Source organism: Phragmites australis, chromosome 11 (genome assembly GCF_958298935.1).
Source record: "Phragmites australis chromosome 11, lpPhrAust1.1, whole genome shotgun sequence".
NCBI lineage: Eukaryota > Viridiplantae > Streptophyta > Magnoliopsida > Poales > Poaceae > Phragmites > Phragmites australis.
The window spans coordinates 3,210,537-3,219,156 of record NC_084931.1 but is presented as its reverse complement, the minus strand read 5'-3'; the positions used below and the strand labels follow the sequence as shown (position 1 = coordinate 3,219,156).

The following is an 8,620-nucleotide window of genomic DNA, read 5'->3' as shown; positions in this document are numbered from 1 at the left end:
ACCAAAAGCACAGAGGATGCTAGCATTAGAGGCTGCCCCAGCACAAGATGAGGTGGATAGGAGTCCAAGCCCGCACTCGTCATCCTCCTCCGACAATAGAGAAATCCAGTATCATAGCCCGAGCCCTGTTTCGTGTGAGGGTGAGAGCCAACATCGGGAAAGTGACGAAGAATACAATCCCGCTGAAGAGGTATTGATATGAGTCGATGCAGTTTATACTTGTTGAATGGAGGAATATTTTTTGTTTATGTCAACTCCCCTTATTTTCTCTCTAGTTGGCGGAAGCGCGATCTCTAAGCCAGACAACTAGTAGTGGTTCATGAGCCCGAAAGCCAATGACACAAACATAGTGACCGATGGACAAGGTTACTATCACGTGAATCAATGCTGATGGGCCGCCTACAGATGAAAAGGCCATGAATAGATTCTGAAGAGTTGCAGGGCACATTCCTCGGGAGAGGGTGCCGATAACGACTAAGTTTGATGCCCTCAATGATGAAGCAAAGAGGGACTTCTTCGATAATATCGTCATGGAGTATCTGGAGTACCCTGAAAATATGAGTGAACATCAAACGATCGCTGCGGCCAACGCAACAATAGAAGTGATCACGAAACTTCATCCAAGCTTTAAGAGCAAGTTTGTGAACCGGTACTTGGCTAAAGCGGTGGCACCCTTCGAGAGCTACAAGCACTTGAAAGAGGAATATTGGAATGCTTTTATGCAGATGAAGAACTCTGAGCAGTTCAAAATGGAGAGTGGGGAGAAGAAGCAGCTTCGAGCTAAGAACAAGCGTAACCACAGGACCGACGCAACTGAGTATGCTGAGAAAATGGCGAAATGACACGCAGAGAACGAAAAATTAGCCAGAGAAGGCCACGAGAATCCTTGGTTCCAATTACTGGGATGATTGCGATCATATTTGCATGCAAGGGGTGAGCTGCCTGAAAGTGGGAAAATCACATTCAGAAATAGCGAAACCCAGGCAGTCGCAGAAAAATCAAAGAAAAGGCAACCACAACCAGCCAAGGTTCTTTCATCGAGATCAGGGAGCATGATATTCTCATAACAGCGCTGGAAAACCCAGTGCACCTAGGTCGAGTGCGAGGTATATCAAGTTCAGAGGGCTGGAAATACGACTTTCCCAAAAACATCGGGATGTACAAGGAGAGGAAGAGGACTGCAGTGGACTTGGATGCAATTACATGGGACATCACCCAGAAAGTTTATGCAAATATCATGGGGCAACTTGCATCACAGGGAATACAGATTTCCATGCCACAGGAAGCTAGCCCCAAAGCTGCAGGGAAGAGTAGCTCTGCCTCCAAGGAGGTCGAGCAACAAGTAGCTACTGCCATGACTGAGACAGATACGATTGACCTGCTAGAAGGGCACATGCCTTGCAACCTTGTAATCAGGCCTGGCGGTACCATATCGAGGTTGCAAGAGGCTAGGTGCTTTCAGGCATCCATATCTTACATATGGTCCCAATACGTGCAGGCTATGTCGTGGTTACAGTGGGCATGATACATAGCAATGCCACCGATCACGTGTTGGGGCTCCCCCCAATGATAAAGTTACAACTCTAGGTGAAGCTCTTCATCAAAGGATCCAGTGGAAGAGAGGCGACATCGTTGTCTCCAGTGCATCCTAGTCTGGACGAGCTCCAAGTTCACCATCGTCGTGTCCCCCACTTCCAGAGAACTCCTCCTCCAAAGAAACTGGCTTCACTGCCTTCTCCTCCATATCCGGTAGCCTCGCTTCCAGATCCAATTCTGTCTCCCCCAAAGAGTCCAAATAAGAAGGAAAAGAAGACCAAGAAGAAAGGCTCTAAGAAGCACGTACTGAAAATATCGAAGTCATTGCACCGACAAAGAAGTCCACAGATATTGGAGCAGCGTGGACTAGTGCCAACACAAAATTCTAATATCACATCTATAGTCGTACAGTACAAACAATGACACATCTTAAGTAATGACGACAGCTACTTCATTGTAGGTTACAATGACTTATACAACCTCTTCAACCTTTATACCCTTGACGTTTTGTTACTATGGATATTCACATTATATGTCCCTTGAAACCAAATATTCATAAATTAATAACACTAAGTCTTGAATCCAACTATGTTCTTATCTGTAAACACTTGATGAAAAAAATAAACAAGAACAAGAATTTCATCGCATATCTTGACCTTGAGGCAATTACAATATCGATCATCCAACTTTACCCCAACTACACCGATGACTATGTGGCTAAGACAATGTAACAATATTTCAAAATATAGTACCTGATGGATGCCCATAACACCAATTGCTATTAGATCTTACTGGTCATTTGTCTCAAGTAAGACTTAATGTTCTACCTCAACTCGTCAAGACCAATAATACACAACACAAGAGAAGAGATTGATCCATCGTCTAGAACACTGACTCTACGTGATTTGAACATGCACGATAACAGACGCATACACAACATCCATCATCCTCCGGCAACCGGCCTCTGGTAGCTCTCACCGTCGTCGAGGAGTCCCCGCGGAGAGCACATGCACGGCCTCCGACGTGTGTAGTGAGGCGGGGAAGAGCCGCCGTGCCACCATGGTAGGCGCCGACGTCATGGATGAGGAGCGGCTTCTAGGAGACTGGGATAATGTCGGTGATGGTGACAGTGCGGCAGCCGGTGAGCGCTCCCTAGCCAACCTCCCGGTAGAGGCGGAGCCGAATGCCCTCCTCGCTGCCAGTTGGTGTTGCTGGTGCTCCGGCGTGGTTGGCTCTGACGATATCCCGGGCCTCCTCGACGACGGCCGGCGCATGCTTCTGTCCGGTGTCTGCAAGCCAACCAGTAGAAGCAGATAGTCTCAAATTACGACAATTAGTCGACACAATGCAATGTAATGTAGCTACTAGATATTCATGAGGTTTACAACCCCGTTCGAAACAAGGGAATTTTGTAATAAAAAAAAATCTACAAAATTGTGCAAAATTCCTGAATTTCAAATAGCGCGTAAAGGATAAGAAAGGGTTGACTATCCGTTTAGAACATAGGAATTTCATATAAAACAGTTCAGTTTCCATGTTTTGAACCGGATTCAATGCATTAGTATTCGGTAAAAAAAGTTTAACCTCGAGTTTTGGTGAGAGTCCTTTCAGGAGGGCCAGCTTCCTCTCAAATGAGTTGCCAACCATCTGCATGTACAAGAACAGGTTAACCAGATTTGTCAGTCAAGAATTGTTCTTGCATCTATAAACTGTGCTCGGTACTTACAGACGATTGCTTTGAACTGTCCCAGTCGAAGAAGCCGGTGAAAAATGCAGGTTCATCCCCTTCTGTGACAACATAAACCGTTGTTTCGATCGATCTTCCATCCTGAAGAATGTCTGCCTGAAGGAACATCTGCAGGTAGCATAGAAACAAACAGAGAATTAACTGAGATTTCACAGGGCACTGTGATTGAATCCATAATAAATCAAACGTCTGAATCATTTGTGAGTTGTGACCTTGCCAAGGTTGAGTGCCTGCTCCTTGGATGTAACATCTGAGTGCAGTCCAACCCAAACGTAGACTTCTTTGCAGTCCAGAATCAATGTCTCTTCAGTGGCCAGGTCATCCTGACAGAAGCTGAATACCTCTTTGGCCTTCAAGATACAAACCAAATCCAGAAACCATTCAGCATTTGCCCTTTTTTTTTACAAAGCTACTAGCTAGATGTTTCTTTCAGTGAATCAAGTGTTCATCACGAGGTAGCACTCACCTTGAGCAGACCTGAAAAGAGATGATACATTAGGATTACAGATGCTTTTATGCAAAGAGGCAATCTAAATCACAAGTTCACAACACTATATAATGTGCAAACCTTGTTCAAAACTGCAAGTGTACAGATGTGGATCCGCAGGCCAACCCTTGACGTGCTTCTCTTTGGAGTATTCTGATCTTCCTCCTAACACTTTCCAGAAGCGATCCGGTTCAGAGCCTTCTCTGGCTAACAGGGACTGTTTCAATGTCTGCAAAAAAACACAAGAAATAGTCCACAAGGAGGATACTTCACAATATTCGATAAACATCATAATGAGAAGAACAAAATGATTTGCTTGCAGCATTGTCCTTACACACAACTTGTCCACCATCCTGTCTAGTAGATTATGGTCACTTGGTGAAGAGAGGCTTCCTAGCCAAGTCAAGAAAGAACTACCGTCTTGCAAAATATAACAATATGAGGAATTAAGTGAACTCGCGACCTGCATTTCAGTTAAGTAATCCATGCAGCAAAAAAAAAATTAGAACAGCAGAAAACCAAAGTAGTATGTATATGATTCAGGCTATGAGCCTATAAAGCTAATTGTGTGTATGCTCCTTATTTTTGCCAAACTCACCGGATCAACTTGAATGGCTTGCACACAATCGTGTTTCAGCCCTTGAACACGGAATAGGGCGATTCCATCCTTCTGATAACATCCATTTCTATCGCTTTTCTGTAGAACAGAATTCTTATATGCAGCACTCCTGCCCCCCTGGAAAGGAAAGGAGACAGCAAACTCAAATATTAATATCCCAGTTATACATCCACCGCTTAATTAATATTCAAGCACTTGGGCTGCAGAACAAAAACTTATGCATGTGTATGGTGTACCTTGAATATGATCAATGACTTGAACACTGAGAAAAATAAATCCGGTTCTCTGCCATCAAACACATGTGCCTGAAATTACAATTTGCAAATGAAGTGATAACACAGCGACAAAAAGTGTGCTGATGTGTGGAATTTTTGAGTGGTGAGGGACTGAAGTAGCTTCTTTTTTTTTTTTACCACAACCGCATGCCCTTTGACTGAATCAGCCATGCTTGACATCAATGATGTTGCAGCCACACTATCTTCCTGCAGCCAATTGTACAGGCTAAGTTAAGCAACATGCTTAACACTGATGAACATGCAACGTGTATGTGCAAACAGAACCAAGCAATAGCTGTGGTAACAGCAGTGGACCATAGTTTTAACAGCCTTTGCTCTGCAATATGAGTCAGTTCCTTGCAAGGAATTACAAAGAACGTACCTTTACACTGTTTTTGCCAGACCAAGCAAAGAAAAGATGGTAATCTTTTCCATCTTCAACATAACTGTATTGTATGATATAACAGTCTCCTGTGTACAGTTGCTCCTGCTCAGTGCAAAGGAGGGTTACACCACCACGGTCCACCAGCAAAACCTGCAATATTTTATTTGTTTTCAAGGTGCACACAGCTTCATGCATATCAACAGCTAGGTAGGAAATTTTACCTTCAAACTACCATTAGAACTGATGAGCTGCTGAGGTTTATCCTCCGGAATTTCTGTGACATCGTAACCCTGATGCTTGAAAATAGCTGCACAATAATGCAGCATCAGACCTTGTCATGATTTTGATCAAGCTCTAAATGAAAACAATTGATAGACAAAACCACCATGGTCCTCACACCTGCTACTTTCTCTCGACCAGCCTCATATAACTTCAGCTCAACATTCTTGGGCCAATACTGAAAATGCAGCTTAAAGTCGACAGTTTCATGACCTTCTGTCATTATAACTGTGCGAACGTCCAATGAACCCTGATAATGCACATAATCCTGCAGAAAATAAAAAGAAATTGGTTTCAAACATAAGCAAGCATGCGTGCAGTGATAGCAGAAAGGAAAATAATCAGGTTTCATATGCTTGCTTCTAAGGCAGTAACAGATGACTTCCTCTCTGAAACCAGTGTTGTCATGCCCATCCATAAGAATATTTCAGTGCCACAGTCCAGTATGTAGCTTCTGTCTGAGTTCAGCATTTCTCTATCTAACAAATGTGGCTCCATGGGGACAAGGTTTCTCTTGTTAATCCTGCAGGCAGCAAAACGTACCAAACATATCACTACGTGCAACACAAGGCTAGTTAAGTCTGAATTACGCAGGAGTACTCACCAAAAAAGTTTCTTGGATGGTGTAGTCATCGGCGCCTCTTTGACTGTGTCTGGTAAATCGCGAGGAATAGGCGCATAACCTCCAAACAGGTTCCAGAACTCACCAGCATCAGAATCACCAACAAGTTTCCCATCCTCTACAATTAGTAACAAGTAGGCAAAAAAGTTAGCATCTTTCCAGTAATGTGCTTATGCAAGAAACAGTTTAGATAACACTACCTATTGCTGCAATCTCACATCTGCCGGCGTGTCGGTTTTCCTTCAGGTGCTTAACAACATCTAGTGCTCTAGCCCTTGTTTGCATACTTGAATTACAGCCACAGAAGACAAAGATCTTTGAAAGCGTGTCCACTATAAATACCGATTTGTGATCCAGGGAGGACCGTGAAAATGACACCTGAGATAGCATTAGCAACACAACAGATTACCTTACAGCAGCATTCAGCAGACACCAAGAAGTGATGGAAAACCTTGAGATAACACTTCTTACTTCCGTGACTCGAGCAACATGCTCTCCTTCACACCTAAACATTGTTTTCCGGTTGGATTTGTCTCCAGATCCTTCCATGTGTGAAAAGAAGCTACCTTCTACCGGGATAATGCACGGTTTGAAATATGACAAGAACTTATCAGATTCTTCGCCCTGTGTTTCCCTGTACTGGACCGTGTGGGAGCCCAGAGCTGCATCCAACTCAACAGCCTTATCTGAGGCCATAAGGCAATCTTCCTAGGTGACCACAATGCAGTCAAGATACAAACAAAGTCATAAGCAAAAAGGCACAGCCAAGCAACTATTATTGACTTGAGGGACCATTGTTGATGCAGCACACACCTCTCTGGCCTCATCCCCAACCCAGTAATGCACATCATGGAGGCGAACCCCACTTCTAAGCACAGTTGTCTGAGAATTTGAAGAACATATGTGAACTCATTGGCCTAAATCGGTTATCGGCTTTAGAATTTTACGCCTGAAGGGGCCTATTGTGGAGATACGTACGTTCAGGATGATGTAGGTGTTCCTGGTGTACAACTTGCCGTGAAGGGATTTTGCAATTGGGACAAGGCTGCTGCCCACAATGCACCAAATGTCCAGCCCACTGGAAAAAGAGTGATTGTTTTCAGAAACAGGCAAACATCATTTATGCCTGACATTTGCAGCACAGGGGTAAAATAAAGAAAATGATGGCTAGTACACAGTAATTTTACCACCTTGAAAGCTATTCCCCAATCCCAACCCAGATTCCAGAATTACAAGCAATAATCTTTCTTAAAAAACAAAATAAGAAGCATAAGATCCTACTGAGAGCAGTGTGGTAACTTTTGCTATTTACTTCATCTGAACAGAACAGTAAGTATTATTGTTGCAGTTGGGTAAAATTGACAAGTACATTATCTATGGAGTACTAACCAAATTTCAGCACATTCAAGCAAAAGGGAAGAAAGAGAGACAGAATCTGTGAGAGGCACATTCAAATGGTGACCCAATCTAGATTCTTGTCCTAGATAAATTATAACAATAGAGCCAAAAAGGGGAAGAAAAGGTAAGGGAAAAAAGGACAATAAATGAAACGCACGGCTGGTCTCCGACGCCGAGGAACGCATCGTCCACGCCCTTCATGGTCGCCACGGCGCCGGCGCCGCCTGCGAGGGGAGCAGAAGCACGGAGGGGGCAATGCGAGCTCACTCGCAGCTGCGCAGGCCACCAAGATGAGAGCGAAGGAGCACGAGAGAGAGAGAGAGAGAGAGAGAGAGAGAGAGAAAGGGAAAGGTGAGCGAGCAGCTGGTAAATGTTGGTAGACCAGCACCTCACTGCAGTGCGGAGCGCAGACAGAAGTGGAGGAGAAAGGCAAAGGCAAGGGCTCCACACGTCACCATCCAACGAGCTCACCCTCACTCATTAGAGAATAGAGACACACCGAGAGAGAGAGAGAATTGCTTTGCATTGAAGTCTGCGACGGTGCAACTTTACTCTGTCCTTTCCCCTTTGTTCTTGTCAACGACGAACCAACCAATACAGGAACGTACCATCATTCATCTCGAGCAGAAACTTTAAAAGTCTATTCTCTATAATATTATTATAGTCTCCTCTATCACTATTACAGTCTCCTTCGTTTCATCCATCTCCAACAGAAACTCTATAGCCTATCTTTTATTTTCTCTCTCATATATTAAATTAATTTCCTTCTCTCCCCACCGTCCTCGTTCCGTCCGCCCCTCCCCATCTCCTCCCTCCCCACCGCTCCCCAGCCCTCGGCCTCACCGACCGACGCCATCGCCGCCACCTCCCTCCCCACTGCGTCTCCTCCCCAAGCTCCTCCCTCCTCCGCTCCGCTCTGCTCGGCATCACGCGACGGTGGGCCGGAACTATCCTCCCTTGCGTGGGAAAGACGAACTGTTGGAGAAGAGGACGAGCCAAACAGTGATAGAGGAGCCGTAGCACGCCGCAACAATGCCGCCGACGAAGCTGCCCCCCGTATCGTTGTAGCAGCGATACGGTCTCTGTTGGAGTGCGATGCGGTGCGTGGGAGACGGCAAATTGCATACACAGTCTTGCGGCCGGCGGATACTACCTCTGTTGGAGATGCCCTTATCTGCACAACTCGCGCTACGAGAAACCTCTTATTTTGTCATCGGCATGCGCCTACCAAAACTTGAACAAGCCATCACAAAAAGGAAAAAATTAAAAAGA

At 44.8% G+C, this 8,620-nt stretch overlaps 1 protein-coding gene across 2 annotated transcripts; it reads right to left on the bottom strand.

The window, feature by feature from the left end:
• Positions 1–2,073: 2,073 nt before the first annotated feature.
• LOC133885684 (villin-1-like) lies at positions 2,074–7,777 on the bottom strand. Of its 2 annotated transcripts, XM_062325421.1 has the most exons (20): positions 7,506–7,777; positions 6,929–7,028; positions 6,764–6,832; positions 6,422–6,658; positions 6,151–6,328; positions 5,933–6,068; positions 5,689–5,851; positions 5,449–5,596; positions 5,271–5,356; positions 5,047–5,199; positions 4,803–4,871; positions 4,626–4,694; positions 4,369–4,506; positions 4,105–4,233; positions 3,852–3,999; positions 3,750–3,760; positions 3,496–3,633; positions 3,263–3,391; positions 3,121–3,183; positions 2,074–2,825 (listed from the first exon to the last, which is right to left on the bottom strand). In XM_062325421.1, exons 1-20 carry the CDS (start codon positions 7,547–7,549, stop codon positions 2,511–2,513), a joined length of 2,523 nt encoding a protein of 840 aa, XP_062181405.1. In that variant the 5' UTR covers positions 7,550–7,777; the 3' UTR covers positions 2,074–2,510. The 2 variants fall into 2 exon arrangements, with proteins under 2 accessions (XP_062181405.1, XP_062181406.1); XM_062325422.1 differs by lacking the exons at positions 6,929–7,028; positions 7,506–7,777 and having other exon boundaries at positions 6,422–6,654.
• Positions 7,778–8,620: the final 843 nt, after the last annotated feature.

Bases quoted from the DNA above. Each gene is read 5' to 3' on its own strand.
- LOC133885684 (XM_062325421.1), bottom strand. From the start codon at position 7,549: ATGAAGGGCGTGGACGATGCGTTCCTCGGCGTCGGAGACCAGCC. The intron at 4,695-4,802 runs GTAAAAAAAAAA...TTGTAATTTCAG, and splicing joins TCAAAGGGCATGCGGTTGTG to GCACATGTGTTTGATGGCAG. The intron at 4,000-4,104 runs GTAAGGACAATG...GTTTTTTTGCAG, and splicing joins GGATGGTGGACAAGTTGTGT to ACATTGAAACAGTCCCTGTT.